General features: G+C 38.2%; 1 protein-coding gene across 1 annotated transcript in view; it reads left to right on the top strand.

Annotated features, from left to right (window-relative positions):
• The window catches only part of SLC9A3 (solute carrier family 9 member A3), a 52,187-nt gene extending 33,142 nt beyond the window's left edge, over window positions 1–19,045 (top strand). Inside the window, exons 5-16 of the mRNA XM_068396633.1 lie at window positions 374–551; window positions 1,440–1,660; window positions 3,643–3,845; window positions 4,662–4,751; window positions 8,183–8,253; window positions 10,451–10,580; window positions 13,657–13,772; window positions 14,406–14,535; window positions 15,067–15,243; window positions 15,653–15,728; window positions 17,404–17,517; window positions 18,798–19,045. Coding sequence (XP_068252734.1) covers window positions 374–551; window positions 1,440–1,660; window positions 3,643–3,845; window positions 4,662–4,751; window positions 8,183–8,253; window positions 10,451–10,580; window positions 13,657–13,772; window positions 14,406–14,535; window positions 15,067–15,243; window positions 15,653–15,728; window positions 17,404–17,517; window positions 18,798–19,045 — 1,754 coding nt within the window. The remainder of the gene's footprint in view (window positions 1–373; window positions 552–1,439; window positions 1,661–3,642; window positions 3,846–4,661; window positions 4,752–8,182; window positions 8,254–10,450; window positions 10,581–13,656; window positions 13,773–14,405; window positions 14,536–15,066; window positions 15,244–15,652; window positions 15,729–17,403; window positions 17,518–18,797) is intronic.
• Window positions 19,046–21,890: the final 2,845 nt, after the last annotated feature.

Raw genomic sequence — 21,890 nt, 5'->3', positions numbered from 1 at the left:
CCCATTTCAAGCATGACATGATACTACATTACCTTATGAATCAATGTTTTAACAGTGACTTTGGCATATTCTATAATATGTTTTTGGAAAAGCATTTGTTTACAGAGCATTGGAAAAAATTGTTCAAAGAAATGTAGTGGGTTTTCAATAAGCCTAAAATGATGAGGCTTAACAGAAAGTAACCTTGTTTTTTCTACAGAATGCTGCATTCACATACCAAGTTCTCAAAAACAATTCATGTTTTTGCAGTTTAGAAACAATTTTTGACATGTCCTCCAAAATTTTCTCTGATTTGCTGGCCATACAATAGAAGAGAACTCATTCAAACCATTGTATTTCTACTGTTTAAGCTGTGTTTGGTTTTGTTTTTCAGTGTCATTCTTTGTGGTGAGCCTGGGTGGCACACTGGTTGGCATTTTCTTTGCATTCCTGCTCTCATTGGTCAGTCGTTTCACCAAGCACGTCAGAATCATTGAACCTGGATTTGTGTTTATCATCTCCTATCTGTCCTACCTCACCGCAGAGATGCTTTCTCTTTCTGCTATCCTTGCGTAAGTATCTTTTTATTACTGCTTGTGAAGGGGCTGAGAAGGGAATATGGTTTTTAAAAATATTGAAAAGAAAGACCTAAATTATACAGGACAGCTATAGAATATGACACTCATGAAGCTTATGCTGAATATTACTATATTCACACTGCAGTACACTACTGTTTGCAAATACAGTAATTCAGCCTTAAAAAGGAATGCAAGTTTTCTAGTATCTGCTGCACGACATGAGAACTTCCTTTGCAAAATACGGACTCTTTCCTCTTTATGATGAATAATACTTCAATAACTAACAGTTCTCCATTTGTATCGATATCTTTCCCTATAATTTGTAATTAGAACAATATTTTTCTACGGCATTATGTGAATGTCCATTATTTGCTGCTCTCATTGTCTTGACTAGCCTGTTAAGGTTTGCCTAAATCTTGCCTATTTTTGGCTTGAATACCTCTGTGGTCTTTCTTCTTTTAGTATCCATTGATTCCTGGCATACCTTTCTTCTCAGTTTTGCTTGTCGTGTTTGTAGATGCTACAGTGAGTATATTCAAGATTTGAAAATCTTAATGCAAACAGATCATTAATTTAACATTATGTCTAAAGTAAACAAGATTTAAAATTTTGCATGTAAAGCAATATGGTCCTCTGAAGAGAATTAAGGTTTGTTATGATCTAATGAAATGCTGTCTTCAGACCCCTCAGGGTCAGCTCAGGATGAATGTTTGAGATGATATGCTTTTCAACTACATTAGCCTCCACAATGGCTCCCGAGTGTATTCTTTCTTAGGAATGAATGGTGAGGTTTTGTCACCATATGACAGACAGATGGAAATAATATTAAATGTTACAGCAAATATATTCTGAACAGTTGCTTCTTTTTTTTTTTTTTCCTAGGATAACTTTCTGTGGTATCTGCTGTCAGAAATATGTCAAGGCTAACATATCTGAACAATCTTCTACAACTGTAAGGTATACCATGAAAATGATGGCCAGTGGAGCAGAAACTATTATCTTCATGTTCCTGGGAATTTCAGCTGTAAATCCAAAAATCTGGACTTGGAATACAGCTTTTATTCTGTTAACTCTGGTCTTCATCTCAGTATACAGAGTTATTGGTAAGGGGATGATCTTCCTCCCGTCCTTGAATTTTATAGTTGAGCAATCACATATTCCTTTGCCAAAAAAAAATAAAAAAAAAAAAATGTGGAGTTCTAGACTTGTTCCTTTTAAAGTATGCCATTTATTTTAGATGAATTTATGGTTGGTTTGGTGTTAGGAAGATAGATCTCTATAGTAAGCTTCATCATATGCAGAAAAGATAGTAGGATTTCACTTTTGATGATATGTGAGGATATTACTAGCCCAGTGGTTAACATGAATCACCCACTGACTAACCTTTGTTGACCCAGTACATGGTACTGGCAAAATCTCCCAGTGAAATGTACTTTGTTCTTTAACTTGCAGACTAACAAAAGATGTGAGTCCTGTCAGCCATCTCTTTCCTTCAGCTCTTTCAATTTGGTAATAGAGATTCTCTTAAGCTAATTTCACGGTTGATTTCAGGTTTGAGACACGCAGTGATGTAAGGCCATACATAATTACACGGCAGGTTCTCTGGCTTAGGAAATAATTCTCAGGGACTGGTGAAAAACTGAGTAAATAAGACTGTGGTAGGTAGGGATTACTTACTGTCAGTTTACTGGGTTTATATAAATTTACAAACATTTCAAAATACCAATAATGATTTGCCCAACTATGTAGTTCTACTATATAATCACTGTTTTGTGAAGTAGCAAAGGGGCTAAAATCACAAAAAAGGCATAGAATGAAGTACTTCTAGAGAGTAACACACATAGTGATTTGGTGTCTGCATTTACATCTGGGAATAAATTAAATGGGTTAATTTCCCTGTTTGTCTTGAATTAAATTCAAATAAAAGGAAACACATCTATCTATCTGGCAGTTTTCCCAGACTCTGTATTCTTATTCTGTCTAGAGATTCCTGGGCTGAATCAAGGGCCTAACCCCACGTCCTCCTTTCTAAATAGTATGCAACCATTGTTCATTTGGCCACCTCACAGTAACTGCTGATGTGCAAGAGGTGTCTAAACAAGTTTTCAGTATCTTGACTTTGTCACTTGTTGTATTCCTGAAATTAGTTGTTAACAATCCTGTAATAAGTGATCAATAATTAAATAGTAAATATTCAGCAATAACAATATGCATCCATTAAAATAATTGAGACTAGACATTGATAAATTGCTAAAGACCTGATGATATTGGGCCTTAGATAACTGCAGCTCTTATACCCTCGGAGGAGTCAGACTGGTGGCATGAATTAATTTTCAAGGTCTCCTCCACCAGAGGACTTGCTTACAGTGATATACACAAGACACTCTTACCTTAGCACAAGTTCCAACTTCTCTAAAAAAGAGAAATATCTCTTTTGCACTGGCTAAGAGTGCTGGCCTGATGCAGGGGGACACACATGCTGTGCCACTCTCAGGAGTGGAGAAGCTGCTTTCCTTTTGTACGGTGGGAGCTCTGTGAGACGTGATTTCTACAGCTTTAGGTCTCCTACAGCAAGCAGCATCTCACTATAGGCCTGAAGACAGTGTTAGCGTAACTACACAACCCTCCATAAGACAATGACGCAAAGGTTGTTTTTAGCGATTTGTGAAGAGTACCACACTTACTCCCTAAATCAACACTGTTTCAACCCATCTCTCTTTCTGTTAAAAGACATTGTGCATGTCACCGACTATGGTGCTAGAAACTCTATTCTTTCTCAACTGTGAATTTCAAAGGTCAGCACATAGCAGAATTTCACCTGTAGTGCCTATGCCAGAAAGTAGCACTCTCGGAAGAGCTGCTGGCTCACAGAAGAAGCTTCATCTAATTCCTTTGGATAAACATAAAGGGGAAGGTACAAAGTGGGCCTGCCCTCCTTGGCAGTGTAGCAATACAGAGGAAGAAGTAGATGGTGTAGAGAATTTGTTATGAAAGCGGATTGGTGGTATCATTTCTGTTACACACAGTTGGGATATTGACATTTTATAAGGGTATTTCTAGACATGCTGGCATTTATTTTTTATAGGTGTAGTTTTACAGACATGGATTCTTAACCACTACAGAATGGTCCAGTTGGAGATAATAGACCAGGTGGTGTTGTCATATGGTGGACTACGTGGAGCGGTCGCTTTTGCTCTTGTTGCACTTCTGGATGAGGACAAAGTGGAAGAGAAAAACCTGTTTGTCAGCACAACTATCATTGTTGTATTTTTTACTGTTATTTTCCAGGTAATTCAACTTCTTAAGCATGCTTCTTGCAAGGAGAAGGAGTCCCACAAAAATACCAAATGCTTAAAGCATTTCTCAGCTGAAGGTTGCATCTTGTTTCACTGAACGGAGAGAGTAATTGAATTTGTAATTTTAGTAACAAAGATCCTATTTTATGTTTTCGTATGGCACCACAAGGGACAAAATACAATTTCCTTTGTGCTAAAAAATGTTCAGTCTTAGCTGCTTGGTATTAATAGTGCTCAAGTTAATACCTGATTAAACATCCGTCACCTGCGACAGGGAATAGTCCTTTTTATGGGCAAACACAGCCATTAAGCTGATCTACCTGAGCCTAAGTCCTTGTTTTAAAACATAAGTGTAAGCAGTGGGACAAGAAAGTATTTAGCATCCAAACAAAATAGCACTTTCTGTATAAAAAAAAAACCAACTCTAATTTAAATGGAGATGTGTCAGTATATACCAGCTTGGAATTTTTTCTCAAATTTATCATAGAACGTTTAATTGTGGTTATAAACTCATGATATATGCAGAAAATACTACATTCAATGGTATAGGAAACACTTTAACCCTTCCACTACCATATTTTTCTCGTAGAAGATTTATTTTTCTGCTGGTTGGTGTCTTTTCACACCTTTGTAACAGGAGCTGAGGGTACTGCATTATATCATTTTCTAAAGGGGACAGAGATCAACTGAGGAAGTATGAGAACCACCATATAGCATAGAAAAATGCTCTATTTCTCTTTAACAATGACTAGCTGGAGAAAAATCTAAGATAATTCCTAAGTGTTTATTATCATGTTTCAATCCTTAGGGACTGACTATCAAGCCTTTGGTACAGTGGCTGAAAGTGAAGAAAACTGAACATAGAGAGCCAAAACTGAATGAGAAACTTCATGGCAGAGTAAGATATTTTTAAACAAAACTATGGTATCTTTTGGATTGTTACAGAGTGCCTTAAGAGAAAAAAAAAATATTAGAGAAAATTTCTTTTTGGAAGGGAGGAGAGAATCAAATTTCAAGTGCAAAATCCTTCAAACATTTCAAAAGTTATCTATAGGCTGTAATTTGTCTTTCGGTTGAGTCCTGTGAGGCGATACTCAACTGAAGTTCTAGTCTTTCACTTGAGAATTCAATGGGGCAGACAGTACTGGGGAAACAGCACAGCTGTAATATGCTTCTTTCTCTTCATCTAAAAAAGGAGGATGTTTAATTGAAGATCGCTAGGGCAAAGCATGTGGAAGTAAGTTTATTTTTCCTTCTTAAATATTATTTATGGAAAAGACATGAAAGCAGGCTTTGTAGCTTGCATATCACAGAATCACAGAATCACAGAATCAATCAGGTTGGAAGAGATCTCTGGGATCATTGAGTCCAACCATTGCCTTGACACCACCCTGTCAACTAGACCATGGCACTAAGTGCCATGGCCAGTCTTTTCTTAAACCCCTCCAGAGATGGTGACTCCACCACCTCCCTGGGCAGCCCATTCCAATGGCTAATGACCCTTTCTGAAAAGAAATGCTTCCTAATGTCCAACCTGAACCTCCCCTGGCGAAGCTTGAGGCTGTGTCCTCTTGTCCTATCGCTAGTTGCCTGGGAGAAGAGGCCGACTCCCACTCCACTACAACCTCTCTTCAGGTAGTTGTAGACTGCAATAACATCACCTCTGAGCCTCCTCTTCTCCAGGCTAAACAACCCCAGCTCCCTCAGCCGTTCCTCACAGGTCAGACCCTCCAGACCCTTCACCAGCTTGGTCACCCTCCTCTGGACTCGCTCCAACACCTCAACATCTTTCTTGAAGTGCGGGGCCCAGAACTGGACACAGGATTCAAGGTGCAGCCTCACCAGTGCTGAGTACAGAGAGACGATCACTTCCCTAGACCGGCTGGCTACACTATTCCTAATAGAGGCCAGGATGCCATTGGCCTTCTTGGCCACCTGGGCACACTGCTGGCTCATGTTTAGCCGGCTGTCGATCAGCACCCCCAGGTCTCTTTCTGCCGGGCCGCTCTCTAACCACTCTTCCCCTAGCCTGTAGCGCTGCATGGGGTTGTTGTGGCCGAAGTGTAAGACCTGGCACTTGTTCTTGTTGAACCTCATGCCGTTGGTCTCGGCCCATCTATCTAACCTGTCCAGATCCCTCTGTAGGGCCTTCCTACCCTCCAGCAGATCGACACCCCCACCCAGCTTGGTGTCATCTGCAAATTTACTGAGGGTGCATTCAATCCCTACGTCTAGATCATCTCTAAAGTTATTGAACAGCACCAGCCCCAGAACTGAGCCCTGGGGGACACTGCTAGTGACCAGCCGCCAGTTGGACTTTGCCCCATTCACCACCACTCTCTGGGCTCAGCCAACCAGCCAGTTTTTAACCCATTGAAGAGTCCACCCATCCAAGCCCCAGGCAGCCAGTTTGTCTAGGAGGATGCTGTGGGAGACAGTGTCAAATGCCTTACTGAAGTCTAGATAGACTACATCCACAGCCCTGCCCTCATCTACTAAGCAGGTCACTTGGTCATAGAAGGAGATCAGGTTGGTCAAGCAGGACCTGCCTTTCATGAATACATGTTGGCTGGCCCTGATGCCCCGATTGTCCTGCATGTGCTGTGTAATGGCACTCAGGATGATCTGTTCCATCACCTTGTCTGGCACCGAGGTCAGGCTGACAGGCCTATAGTTCCCTGGATCGTCCTTCCGGCCCTTCTTGTAGATGGGCGTTACATTTGCTAATTTCCAGTCAGCTGGAACTTCTCCAGTTAACCAGAACTGCCGGTAGATAATAGAGAGTGGTTTGGCAAGTTCATTTGCCAGTTCCTTCATTACTCTGGGGTGAATCCCATCTGGGCCCGTAGCCTTGTGGGTGTACATAGCAAGGTAGTCTGCTGCCCAGTGCAGATTTTAATTATATACTGAAATTTCAGATTAGTGGTAATAGCTTTAGTTCAGTGTGAATTCTGTGTGTGCCTGCATTTCTTTAACCTTTTAAAAGATTTTGAAACATGATCTCTTCTAATTCACTTTCTCACAACATTATAAAGTTTTTATTCAGTAAAACATACATTTTTCAATATAAATATGGGTTAAAGGACAAAAGGCTCTAAGACATCTTTCATGGCCTTCTTTAATTCATAAACTTTTCAGATTTACAGCTATCCTGCTTTGAGTATTTTAACACATTTTTGTATGAACTTCTAACCTTGCCTGTTTTCATGTTGGAGGTTACCTGAAGTGAATTAACTACTTGGTGATGGACAGGGAATTCTGAGGAATTCTTTTACAGACTGCTGAATAAATATACTATGCTTTTGTTACCCAGTAATTCAAATTTCCATTCAAATATTTTACTATTTGAAAATCAGGATTCTTCCTTCAGGTGAAGAAATACAGTCTGTGTACATTTATAGGATTTACCTTTACATGTCAGTTAGTAGTGCAGGCCAAGCAGTAACGTTAATCCTAAGACTTTGTAAAGTTGTATGTACTGATTCACCACTTCCTAGAATATTCCAGCAGAATAGGCACAGTGCTTCTAGAACTGTATAAACTGCAAGCCATCAGAGAGAGGGAGCACCGCCTGTTCTCAGGGAGTGGAGGGAGACAACTTATTTATAATATCATTTTTGCAGCTTCCATATCAAATATCTCCTGAGGCAGTAACTAATATATTCAGGAATAATCCATATCACCCATGTTGTTCTAAACCTAGCATGCTGTATATTTTGCAGCAATCACTCCAATGTCCAGAGTTAAGTGTTAACAACCATATACCGAAAAAGACCAAATTCTACCTGCAGCTGCCTTGGTTTGAATCAAGAGTTTCAGGATAGAATCAGGACTTCTATCAGCTATTTAATATACCCAGTATGGGATTTTGTCCTAGATAGCAAAAGAATGGTGCCTACTTCTACTCTGAGAGAAGTATGGATTCCTGAAAAGTCTAAAAAGAAACACTACGGGAAATTTTTCAACCGATTTAATCACAGACACTAATAGTGGCTGGTGTACTTTATAGGGCAGAAATGGAGATGGTAAAATGAGTCAATAAAGAGAGTCTTAAAAGTGAACATTAAAATGGAGACTTAAGTACCTTCCTGCTGAAACCCGTGTAATTCAAGAATAGTTAGTGAATTTGTAAAGAACTGGTTAGACAGCTCAGGACCTTTGAAGAAAAGCATATAGTAGTTAGTGTTTCTGTAAATGGGAAAAAAAATCTGCTTAGCAGTAATAAAATTATTCTGCATAGTCACCCCGACTAACCTGACATAAATTGAGCTATTTTCTAATTATGCCTTTTCTTTCTATAAAATATTAATACCACTTTCACTTTCCTAGGCCTTTGATCACATTCTTTCTGCTATAGAAGACATTTCTGGACAAATAGGACATAATTATCTGAGAGACAAGTAAGTAGTAGCTAACTCGGAATGTTGAAATACTGCTAGGAAATGTTATCTGTAAATTATGACTTTTTAAGCCTGTGAGTTTAGGGACAGCAATGATGTCAAATGTAGTTTAAAAGGTTATATACTGAAAATACTGGAAATATAGCAATTGTGAACAGAGTTTATTTTTGTCCCCTACAACTGGAATCTTTTCTTTTTCTTCCTCGGTTCAGATTAGGTTTTTGCAAATGCCTCAGTTCACAACCAGGCATCAGCTTCTCTCAAGATTTGAGACTGGCCATTTGCACAAGATTTAACCTAAAATGTTAATGTTGGCCCTTCTCTGTAATATGCCATTTCATGAACATTAATTGTGTGTGGAGACACTATAAAACCTCATCAGTGACTGCTAGTTGTTTATCCTATTTCTATAAAGGATGTGTTCAACATCTCTGAAAGTGATGGCAGAGGGCTTTGAAATGACTCAGATAGTTTAAGCCTATTAGTTTGAAATCAATGATGAAAATTATGGATCATTTCCATCCCCCTCTGTTTATGGTTGATGCATCTTGAGAGAAGTAAAATTACTCAGCTGAAAGATACAGACACCATTTTCTTCAAAGTACACATGAAGAGTTACCATTGTGATGGGCAGACTTCCATAATCTAGATGAATAAATGTATAAAAAAGGACATTAAATCTGAACATCTTTAAGAGTATTATTTAAGGTTAGGCAGTTCTTCTCTCCCTGGAGTCAGGTCATTTCATAGGTGCAGACAGTCACAGTCTGACCTGCTAATGTCCTGCTGACTCAACATATCAATTCCAATCCAAAAGCCATGTGATTGAGTTAGTTTACTGCAGAGTACTCCCCTAATCCTTGCTGAGAAGCTGAGTATACTAGCTTAGGTTTAGCATTATGCCCATATAACTACAGAACTCCTAGGCTGGAGCTAGATCGTATCTGAGCTCAAGCAGAATTGCTCACCTGTCTGTATCCCGTTATAGAGACAGTCTCCTTCATTTCCTTTTGCTCTTTGTTCATTTACGCAGTGAAGAATTTTCATGAGGCATCCCAAATGGAATATTTGGGAATACATCCTCAGCTTTGAAATACTGTCCTGAAGATGGAGCTAAATATTTGTAAAGTGGAAGACTAGAGTTTGACTTCGTACATGTCAGAAAGTAATCTCCCTGAGTATTAAGAGAAGTAGCAGCTTAATGTAGATTCATGGTTGAGTGTGTGGTTTGATGACTAATGTATTTTGAATGAGACCACCTTAAGTCTGCTTCTTTTGGACAATAGGTACCTGAAAGTGCTGCTTCCTCAGAAATGGCAGCTCCTAGCATCCTCACTGATGTGCTCAGGTGTGGCAGCCTGAATTAGAGACTGCTTGTCAGATGTTCTGGCTAGAGAAGAGGAACAGTGATAATTACTTTGTCTAACAACAAAATGGTTTCAACAATCTGAATAAAAAGTTGTAAACTCAAAATAGCCATTGGGCAAGATGGATAGAATCACTTTGAACAGTAGTTCCAAAGTTGCCTCATGCCCTTTAGAGAAAATCTTGAGGAAGGTAGATAAGAGTAAAGCAGTCTCTATCTTCTGGTGCCTAAATATGAAATGACAGATATCCAACTATCATACAAGCTTGGAAGTGTAAATCACAGAAATACACATCACTTCTATCCCCCAGAGTACATCAATGCCATGAATAAGGCCCTCTGTAAGTGCTTTTGGAGGGGCACTGTTGCTGTGAACTGATTTTCTAGGCTGGCTGTCCTACAGTACAGCTGGGGAGAAGCAGATTGCCTTCCAAAGGAGGAAAGAAAATTAAACTTTTAGAATAAAGCTATTGAATATAACAGTGCGTAATCAGAAGTGACAAAATAAGGTAGCATGATCTCCCACAGTATAAAATGTCCTAGTGACTCTGAAATGGGATACTGTAATCATAGCACTCTTACTGTTCTAGTAGTGTTTGGTAAGTGAACCTATTAAATGCTTTGTGACAGCTGCGTAACTCTGTACCAGGCTTTTCCTTAGCTTTCTTTAAATGCTAAATGAAAAGTTTCAAAACACAAATCCTTCACATTGCTATGTTCACCATTTTTTAAAAAGTGCTTGGCTCACAAAAATATCATTTATGCTGAACTAAAAACACTGTGAAACTAAAATTACTTGTTGTCATTAACACAGTTTGTTTAAATTATCAGGTGGTCCAATTTTGATAGGAAATTCCTCAGTAAAGTACTGATGAGAAGGTCTGCTCAAAAATCAAGAGACCAGATCCTTAATGTTTTCCATGAACTCAACTTGAAGGATGCAATTAGCTATGTGGCTGAGGTACTTATGAAAACTTGTTGACGTATTATAGCATCGTTTGGATTTTGTTGGTTTTTTAAATTCATAATATAGCCTAAAGTTGATACATTGCAGGAGATGTCTAAAAGAAAACTATTTTCATTTCTGCTCTGCTTTTTTTTTCTAAATATGTTTTGAGTCTCAATATCACCTGTTTGAGTGGTTGTAGTTTTCATTATTATGCCTGATCCCCAAGTATGAGTATATTGCACTTATGTCAGTCTACTTTTCTGTTGGATTTTACTGAATAACTCTGTTTCTATATTCATTGCATGAAAAAATACTGTCATTCCAAAGGGATCAGGCAAACTACTGTCTTTCTAAATGTGTCACCAGAGTCTGGCTCCTGCAGAACTCTATGTTCTATGTGATGACAAATCTGATTTGAAGAAGCTCACATCCAAATGGTGTGGATATATTACCAAAGTAGTGGACTGTGATAACCTCATTCTGCCAGATCACAGTAATACAAAAAAATTGGGAAGGATAACTTCAATTCAGTGGAATCATAATGCCCACACTTCAAAAATTAGGGTTAAAGTGATAGCAAACAGATATCAAATGCAATCACAGAATTGTGTAGTTAGAGAAACTTAAGACTTGCAACAGGAGAAATTTTTAAAGATAGAGAATGGAAGAAAGTTACTGGCCTTCTGCAGGAATACCATTCCCAGACTGGAGCACTGTTAACAGATTGTGTAAGAATTCCTAACCTTCTTCAGTATGAAACTGGCCACCTTAGTTCAAATCACCACAAATGTGCAGTATTCATACAGTGTAGAGGATAGTTTTAAATGGAATATTTTAAACAGTGAAATTTCAAAGATTGCACTCAGAAAATAAGATGAAATTCAGAAATGACATTAGTGTGAAAAAAGGAAAGTGGTTCACAAGATAAGCAAATACTTCTTTTTGAGATTTTGTAAATTACTCATTTAGTTTTCAGACCATTTCAGCTTAAGAAGTAATTTTCTTTCTTGTGGTGCTTTCTGGGTCACACCTCAGAGGAAGAAAGTTAGATAATGACTTTGATGTTGATGTGCATGAGACTCATGTTCAGATTCACTGCTGAACCTGTTCAGTAGTTTCATTACAATATTTTTTCTCTTTAACAGATGCAAAGGGCTCTATAGATCACTAAACCATGCAGATTTAGCCCCAGAATCTTTACCCAATAATGTCTTGAATCCCATATAGTAATGTCAGATTAAGTGAAATTATTAATTATTTAGGAGAGTTAGCTTTTTCGTTATACCTTAATACAGTTCATAACACAAGGAAACTGACTTTGGCTGCCCTAGTCCAAACGCTATTTGTGTATATTGTGTCTTGCAGACAAATTCTATTGGCAAATGTCTACTGATCTGCTTCTAATAGAGAAAGAAATTAAAAGTTCTCCAGATTCTACAAAAGATTTGCAACATGGTTTCTTCCAGTGGAAAGTAGTTATGTTAATATGCCTGATTAGTCATGACTTGTGAATCCTCAAGTCATTCCACCTTTCTCACGTTAATATTTGCTTCAATGATACAGTGCTTTAACAATTTTTCCTGACTTCTGAAATACATCTTTGAGCTAGATACCTGTGAATTACAAGGTGACATTGAAAATGAAGCAATTTTTTCCAGGAGGAGTAAATATCTGCCTCCCCCAGCTACTCACTCTTTTCTCACTTGCAAGAAACTCAGGAGTTTGAAAACTATTTTACAAATTTTTCTTTTTTTTGGCTCTGCTGTTATGCTGCATCTGTACAATAAACAAGAGCTTGGGAGAGTTCAGTCTGAACCTAAATAAATTCCTTACAGTTGAGAGGGGAGAGCCTAAGCCAGGCAAAATGAAAATAATCTAGAGCAAGTGAATAGAAGCGACTTAAAATACTTACAGTTCATAACTACTTCTGGTTAAAATTCCTCCACTGGTGATATGGTATGATGTATGTATGAAACATTATACTCAATTTGAAAAGAAAGTCAGGTACACTTAAGAAAATGGACGGGATGACGTTGACGCAGAATTTACTTTTTTTTTCCTCATAAGTTTTCTGCCTACAGAGGCCAGAGTGCACTTCTTAATGCCACCGATCTGATCCAACACGTACTACTGTAGCATGTATGTGGGCTACCACAGTAAAAGGAAACATTTGTTTGATTTGCTCTATGAATACAAAAATGTAAAGGGGACAAAATACAGCTAAAGTTGGAGAAACGTAGATCAAATCTCTTTCAATATTCTGCAAGGCAGATGTTTTTTCTTGGTGTATTCTTTATTACAGTTTAAACTGTAGAGACCTGCTATGTGATTTTTCTGTGCGGTGATTCAAAACTATAGATGGGTTCAGCGTATGTCACCATGATGCCACTCAACAGCTACCTTTCACCTAAACAAGAGATTATGCAAGCAGTGAGGAAAATTGTGAAGACATAAATCTGAGCTTTTCCAGCAATTCAATTCTGCAACACCCATTTTAGAACTGAAAGCAAATCTCATCTCTTCAGTATCTCTTCTCTTCATGCCATAACCTCTTTCAAATAGTCTTGTAGGCTTCTACCACCATTAACATTTGCTGTTTCCAGTCTGGCAGAGAACAGGAAACTTAAAGTCATATCTTTGAAAATGCTATTGTTGGTGCAGTGATGTCGAGTCATAAAAATTTGCATGGATATCCCTACGTACTTGGTTTGCAATGTGGTACAAAGTAAAAGGTCCATCCCTTCACAAGGTCCATCTTCACAAGGGTCTGTGAAGAGAAAAGAGACTGTGAAAGTGCAAGGATTTAATTTGCAAACATATTGAGGCCTAAGAAATCACTCACCTCCTCAAAATCAATTCACAAGAGCCCAATAGTTTTTCTCCTGGCTTTGTTCATTGGGATAACATCAGTCAATGTAAAGAAACCATAAAAACAAAAAATGGTTTGTATTCATTATTTAAATACAACTTCTCCCTGCTTCTTGTGCCATTTGCATACAGCAGCCTCAAAAATTATCCGCATTTTGTGATACACATTTTGCCCTAGGTGTTTATAGCTGTAATATGTCTTGTTTCTTTCTTTGGCCAGGGAGAACGTCGAGGTTCCTTGGCATTTATACGTTCTCCAAGTACAGACAACATGGTAAATGTGGATTTCAGCACCCCACGCCCAAGTACTGTGGAAAGCTCTGTGTCTTATTTACTGTAAGCAATGTGGACTGTTGGTGAGGTTTTTTTGTGGGTTTTTTTATGTTATGGATGGAAACAGTGATATAAAATTCAAAAAAATGCAAATTACAGGGGCATCATTCACTACTTTTTTGAACTTCAGTTTATCTTTTCTCCCACATAAAATGGGTAAACATACAGTTACACTGTTGCATTTTACACACAAACAAATTTTTGCAGTAGAGGCTCGTAAGATAAAGCAGACAGCCACATTAGAGTTGTTTCATGTGCCTTTTGTTCATGAACTGCTATAGACAGGGCAAGATGTCATTTCTCTGTCTGCTCCAGAAAAAGTCAGGAGAGAGGCAAGGAAAAAAATTGCTCCTTCCCTAACTCTTTCATGATTCTTTCACCGAACAGACCATGGGTCATGTAAACTGAGAAAGTAATCCTACGCTCACCTGAAAGACAAAAAAGCAATAATCTTTTCACATTCCCCATTAGGCATTTGCTCACTCATTTTCGTTTAGCCAATTTTGACCTTTCCTTTTTTTTAAAAAAAACTTCATTTTCATTTCTCCCTCTAGTTCCCCATTTTCCTGGTTTTAGTTCCTCTTCAGCAATTATTGATTTTTAAAACCGCTGTTTGTGTATTGTATTCTTTTTCAGGAGAGAAAAAGCTGGACCAGTTTGCCTTGACATGCAAGCTTTAGAGCAGAGGAGGAAAAGTATCCGGGACACAGAAGATATAGTCGCTCATCACACCCTGCAACAGTACCTGTACAAACCCAGACAGGAGGTGAGCGCAGAAGGCTAGCACTGGACTGTTTTCCAAGCTAAAACTAGGAGACATTAGGAACGAAAACTTGGGAGCAAAACTCAAAAGGAAAGAACCCACCTGCAAAATCTGCACCCTTGAGGAACATAGGCTCTTTGTCTATATTCTTTCTAATTTATGAACATGCCTCATTAACAGAACTAGTGCCTTTAATTTCACTGGGCCAGTGGAATGCAGAACTGGGTCCAATATAGGTTCTAAAGCAGGATTAAATGGAGTGTATCGACTGAAGTGATTCAGACACTTATAGGGAGAGGCTTACTTTGAATTATAGTCACTCTTACGTACTTAAAATTCCTGGGCTTATATCTGTTTCATAGTAAAGAAAGAGAAAGAAAAATAGGAGTTTCATTAATGTCTTCCATCTAGTCTTTGGTTCATTCTTTTTAATGGTGGTGTTTACATTTGCATGACACTGATTGAATGCATTGATTCAGGGCTTCCAGCTATATTTCTAAATAAATGAATATTGTCTTCCCTTCCTGGCCACAGCACAAACACCTGTACAGTCGACATGAGATCATGCACAGTGAAGATGAGAAACAAGAGAAGGAGATTTTCCATAGGACAATGAGGAAGCGCTTAGAATCTTTCAAGAGTACCAAACTAGGAATAAACCATCCCAAGAAGCTCAATAAAATCCACAAGCGAGACCGGGGCCAAAAAAGGGTAAAATACTTGCACAAGGACCCAGATGTAGCCACCAATTATACAAATTAAGGGGTGGGGAGGGCAAGGACTCTGAAGGGTCGTATGTCCTGCATTTATCTCTGTCCTATAGAACTTCATGACCTTAAAGGGCCTAAGCAAGAAGAAATTAAACTATGAGATAACACAAGGGGCATCTTCTCACATGCTGCTTTTCTCTATGCTTTGGGACCCTTCTTCTAGGTCCATTCTTTTCCTATAGTGACTTTGAGTGTAGGGGGGAAACTAACAACATCCATATTACTTCTCAAGCAAAGATCACAACAGATTTCAGGGTTAAGCTTCTGAACTGGTGATTTCAAAGGATGTCACTGCCGTTGCTATCTGAAGATGGTAGCGTTTTTGCTAACTTACTTTGTTTTTCTTTCAGCGAAACAGCAGTGGCATACCAAATGGAAAAATACCTTCAGAAAATCCAGTACAAGATTTTACTTTGAAGGAAAAAGGTAAAAAGACTCTTTGACCAGTTTCATTAACTGCATTTTACCAGCTACATTGTCAGTAAAGCATCACTGAAAAAAAATTTCTGATATGCAACAGTGAAGCTGGTATTAAAAAGGGACTTCTAGTCATAACTCATAATTCATATCTCAGAGTAGGGATCTGCTCCATGCTTAAATATACTGTCTCAATGATTTAGAAGCTGGTTTTCTAGGCAGCTGGATGACAAACCAAATTTTAATCGGCTTTTTTTGCTCACATTTTTAAAGTATCACATTTTAATTTTGAAAACAAAACAATGCAGTGGCTACAACATAGATGAACTTCCAGCTTCCTTTTGGATAAGCTGCACCAAACAACTTCTGCTAACATTTTGCTTTTTCATCACAGCAGGATACATCTGCCCAGGACACTATGCCATATAAAACTCAGTGGCTAAGATGACATTCTGATCTAAGGTCCATTTGTTTAGAAGGATCTGAATCAGAGTTGATGCTAAGCAAGCACATTAGAACTCAAGAAGAGTGTAGCTTTGAAAGGAACACACAGCCAGAGGCCAGTTTCAGCACTGATTCACCCTTCATGCACAAATCCAACACACAGGTCAGGCTTGAAAGTGTAATTTGAAGCTGACTGGCCTAGCAAGCATCCCCAGCAAAAGGTGGTTTTGCATGTAAAGCCCCAAATTCTTTCACCTCACGTTTTAGCCATCTTTTGGCATTATGTCAGTGATTACATTTGTTATGTAATTATAAAACAATGTGTCACTTAAAAACTGGAACATTGATTAAAAGCCACTGAGCTGACTCTTACTTGTGTTCTTTCCTCTGTTCATGCATGCAACCCCTTGATCTCAAAAAGAACTGAAGTAGAGAGGCATTCATCTTTTCTCAATAGCTTCAAGCAAAGATATTTTTCTTCATATATGTTCTATGAATAATTTTCTGAGCATTATTTTTCTTTGACCGACAGGGGCAATACAGGCTGGCTGAATAAGTGTAATATTCTAGAACCTTTTTGCATGCGAAGAGCTTTCCGAATACTTACTTATATATAGGACAGTCAATGCTGTCGTGTTAAAGATGACTGTGTATAGATGTCATCCTCTACTTAAAAAAAAAAGCTTAATTGGAAGACAGTCTTAACAAGTGCTTTAGCAGCTGTCGTAAAACTGAATCTACTACTGTAGAAGTAACAATGACCTCACCAGGTTTGAAATCAGTCAGGATACTAATGCTGACCTTTGTCAAATGATGAAAAAGCAGTGACTGGTCATTGTAACGGGACAACGTTTGTCAACACTTGAGCATTTAAGACACAAAACACAGCAGCAGAGGTGCCATGTCATAGGTTGGTTTGTTTGAGTCCCAGGAAAGCAGACAATTCTGTTAGCCAAAAGCTTAACCAGAGCGTGAGATCTTTCTCTATCATAGCTCCAGATAATAATGCAAGCTGGAAACCTGTGTTGAGTTTCTTGATGTAATTGGTATCTAAGCTGCAAACTCTATATATATTCACATTCGCATTTCAGAGCTACAACTGTTGATTAAATTTTGCCCTTATCTAGATCCTTGTTGTATATCTTTGATAACTATACCAGCATCAAAACAGCATGAAATAGCATTTTCTATCAGAACTGATACAAATCTCTGATCAAATTGGACTTTCTTTTTTTTCCAGATTTGGAGTTTTCTGAATCAGAAGAAAATAATGACTATGAAACTTTGCATCTAGGCAAAGGAGTTGATTTCCTGGCTAATGTGACGAAGCAAAATTTCACAGATACTCCTACTGGTAAAAATATTAATTACCTACAGAAAGTTTTTTTTTTTCTCAAATGTTAAAAAAAAAAATACTAGAAATGATGTTGATTTAGCCTGTATTTTTTGTTTTGTTTTGATGTGTTTTATTAGAAAATATATTTGCTTAATATTAATGTTAACAGATAACAAGTTTTGGATATCCGGAGGTATGGAGAGCATCAAGTTTCCTGCTGATAGGATTTATGAGAATGACTGCCTAAACCAGACCTAACCTAATTATTTTTAGCAATGAAAATGTTATTTTAGAGTTGTCCTACCTCACAAGCCCAGTCAATATTAGTCCTTTGGAACTGTTTTCTACTTGCATTTGAAGCACTTTGTTGTGATAAATTTCATGCTGTTTCTTTCAGGTAGTTCTTCTCCTCTTAAATTCACAACTCCCTCAGATCCTTACAGGCTCATAGCAGTCACTGAAAAAGGCAGATTTGCAGCATTCCTGGGGCATCTATTGGACTTGATTTCCAACCCTTAAGGGCTCCAGAGTATCAGATTGAAAGTGTATCACTACATATAACAGAAATTATGTGATATGATTTATAAAGTTTTAAAATTTACTATTTCTTTTTAGCGCCTTTGTGTTTGTTTCTGTACTCTTTTGGCAGACATGCTGATACAGCCTTTTCACTGTTCCGTGACAAATTCTATGTTTGAGAATGTATAAAGACATCCAGAAATAAGTGGGTGGCAAGATGCAGATCTAGAGTAATTTTTAAAATTTCTTTTTCTGTTCAAACACTACAAACTTGATATCTATTAAAAGGCTCATGTAACTTACTTTTGACCGTTCTGTGGCCTGCTTTACCCCTTCACATACATCTCAGTTCCTTATAGAGTTGTGCAGTTTATGCTTTTGCATTTTTTTTCAATCATTTGTTTCTTTTTTATGGGTTTGGTTTGAATTTTCTGCAATTATTTTATATGGTGCTTTATTTTGCTTAAAATTTGCTGACTGATTTCTTCTTTTATTGATTTTATTTTTTATCTCCAGATATCCCAAACATAACTGCATATTGGATATAACATCCAATTCTTCTCTTTAATAGAAATTCAAAATGACTAGCAATAGCCAAGGTAGAAAGAGCAACCTATGTGTATACAATGGTCTGTGTGTTGGCCTAGTCATACCTATGCCGGCATGTATCAGCCTATTTTTCTCCTACTATAGCCATTCTCCTTTTACAAAGCATCTTGCTGTATTACCAAGGAATTATTTTGATTAATTGTATTTGTCACTCGTAAACTTTTTTTTAGGAATTGATAACCCAGTATTTTCAGCTGATGATGATCAAAGCATCTACATGAAGTTCTCACCATGGTTATCTAGTGAAGATACTGTGGTACCATCACAAAGGGCCCGAGTGCAGATCCCATATTCACCAAACAACTTCAGACGGCTCACTCCATTTCGGCTCAGCAATAAATCAACAGATTCCTTCCTGCTAGCAGATGGCCCAGAGGACCGACCCAGATCTTTTCTCCCAGAATCAACACATATGTAATGTTTTAAAAGATATTATCACCTTTATTTTTAATCAGCCTTCCTATCAACCCTGACAACTGACAAGTAAACTTACTTTTCTAATTTTTCTTCTTCCAGAGCCTCTCTTTCCTTCCTGATTCTTCGTACAACTAAACATCTATTTTCCTCCAGCTTGAATAACACAACATCTTTCTATTTTCCTTCTGCAGAGGAGCTGTCCAACTATTTGGGGTCCACTGCCTTGCTATTTTGACAGCAAATAAGGGTCCTGCCCTTTGTTTTGGCCTGAATACTTTAAGTGCCAAGAAAATAGTATTCCAAATACCAGAATATTGTGCACTCATTTTCAAGAGGCTCCAGGTTTCTTGGTTAGTCAGTTCTAGATGATAAAATTTGTACCTGAATTCCCTAACAGGAATCAGATAATTCTGATTCAACTCCCTTAAACAGTGATTGGTCTTTCGAGTAACATTGTCACTACTGTCTGCAGATGTAAACAAAATAGTCTGAAGCCCCAGAAAGACAATCCAGTTGCTGATGCCAAAGGGTATGATTTGCCCATACGAGGTCAGATGAGTCATTTAAGCCGTTGGACTCTACTGCATTCAGATGTATAATAGGAGCAGCAGGGCTAGACCAGCAATGAGCAGGGCTAAGTCTTTCATTCTTAGCATGACTAGAATATGATTTGTCCAAGTTATTTATCCAGTGCCCAGGAAGGGAAAATGGTCTCACTGCTACAATACAAGCACTCAGTGACACTGCTGATATCATCATTAAATTACATATGAAAAGGTCTGAGAATGAAGCATGTTTACTAGAATGCATCAGAGTTCTCCTGCACAGGTAGAGATAATTACATGACAGCCAGACTGCAGAGAAGAATTCCAGCTTTGGTTAGAGCTTTATCCTTGAGATAACTGTGAGTTTATCTTAATCCATACCTTATTTTGAAACCAGAAACATGCTTAGCTTTCTGATGCAGTAAATAACTTGTTGCTCCTAATGTGTTACAGGCTTAAAATTAAATTGACTCTGGGTTTCAATGAATATCCTAGTTGCCCTTCAATTCTCACTTTGTGGAAATTTTCCACACCATAAAAAGTAGCCTTCACTTCTATAATCAACACAGACAGTGCTGTAAATGAGGTGGGTCAGGTCACAGTTCAGATATCATAATTGAATAGAACATAGGGCACTGTGGGGATTATGCAATGAAATGCAATAGTCAGTTACATCACAAATTCACTTTTGTGGAATCCATGATCACAAATGTATGACCTAGTGTTCTCTGTGCACCAACAAATAAAGGAATGCGGGAAGTTGAAAGTACTTATGTCATTAGTTGACGAAACTTTGTTCAGACAAAGACCTCAGGATAAGAGTGAATGCTGGTAATTTTGATTTGAGAAGAACTTCATAACCTTTTGAAAATAAATAGAAAAGGAAGTTACATTTTTCTTCTGTTCTGGCTTCTGTCCCTGCAGAAGATGTGCTAGTTCAAGTGTAATTAGAGGAAGCACATCACTTTCTTTACTGGAGTGGCCTGTAGATCTGTGGTTGGTTCTAGTACTCAGTTGCTTATTTATTAATGCATCTTTAATTATTTCTTAAATGATGTTTTAAAATGAACATTGGATTAATTAAAGAACTGTGAATTAAATTCCAATATCCTGATTAATATCTTGAACAATGTGCAACATTCCAAAAGGCAAACTTCTCCTTGACGCTTATCCACCTTGAAATTCTCTTCACTTTTTTTTGCCACTGAGAACACTGTCATAAAATATTGGCGTATGACTTGCTGAACATTTTCCTGTTAACCTTTGTTCTTTTCCTCCATTCTATTGCCTTATTTATGATTGACTTTTTTATTAGGAACTGATATGTATAAGTTCTTGTGCACGTATCTTTGATATATCAAAATCACCACGTTTTGACTGCTGTGTTTCTTAGGAAGTGTTTTGGGAAGTTAGATTTCCCAAGCTAATAAGCTTAGACCTTGATTACTCTCTGAAACAGTCCTCTGGATTATCTCCTTAACAAAATTCTCCTAATAGGAGAAAGATACTGAAATGTCAATTAAAAGTTTTTAAAAAAAACATGTAAACTGGAAGGCAAGGGTGAAAATGTGAAGTTTCTCTACATAGTCTAAAGCATACAGAAAACAGATCAGAGGCTCCAGTCAATAAGAAATTGACCCCCTGGTGATACTCTCTGCTACTTGATTGAAAGAGCATAATTTCTTTCAAAAGTTCCTGAAATATTTCCTTGCTGAGCATCAGGTCTAAATGTTTCTCATGTGGCAGGAACAGAATAGCTAGCAGAATCACAACCCTGAACTTCAGGAGGGCCAACTTTGGCCTTTTCAAGCAATTGCTAGGGGAAATCCCATGGGACAGGGTACTAGAAGGTAAGGGGGCCCAAGATAGTTGGTTAGCATTCAAGGACTGCTTCTTCCGAGCTCAAGATCAGAGCATCCCAACAGGTAGGAAGTCAAGGAAGGGTAGCAGGAGACCTGCATGGTTGAACAGGGAACTGCTGGGCAAACTCAAGTGGAAGAAGAGGGTGTACAGATCGTGGAAGGAGGGGCTGGCCACTTGGGAGGAATATAAGTCTGTTGTCAGAGGATGTAGGGAGGCAACTAGGAAAGCTAAGGCCTCCTTGGAATTAAACCTTGCAAGAGAGGTCGAGGACAACAGAAAGGGCTTCTTCAAATACATTGCAGGTAAAGCCAACACTAGAGGCAATGTAGGCCCACTGATGAATGAGGTGGGGGTCCTGGAGACAGAGGATAAAAAGAAGGCGGAGTTACTGAATGCCTTCTTTGCCTCTGTCTATACTGTTGGAGGCTGTCCTGAGGA

This window comes from Nyctibius grandis, chromosome 3 (assembly GCF_013368605.1).
Source record: "Nyctibius grandis isolate bNycGra1 chromosome 3, bNycGra1.pri, whole genome shotgun sequence".
In the NCBI taxonomy this organism is placed as follows: domain Eukaryota; kingdom Metazoa; phylum Chordata; class Aves; order Nyctibiiformes; family Nyctibiidae; genus Nyctibius; species Nyctibius grandis.
The sequence above is the reverse complement of the archived record's forward strand: the minus strand, read 5'-3'. Positions and strand labels throughout refer to the sequence as shown.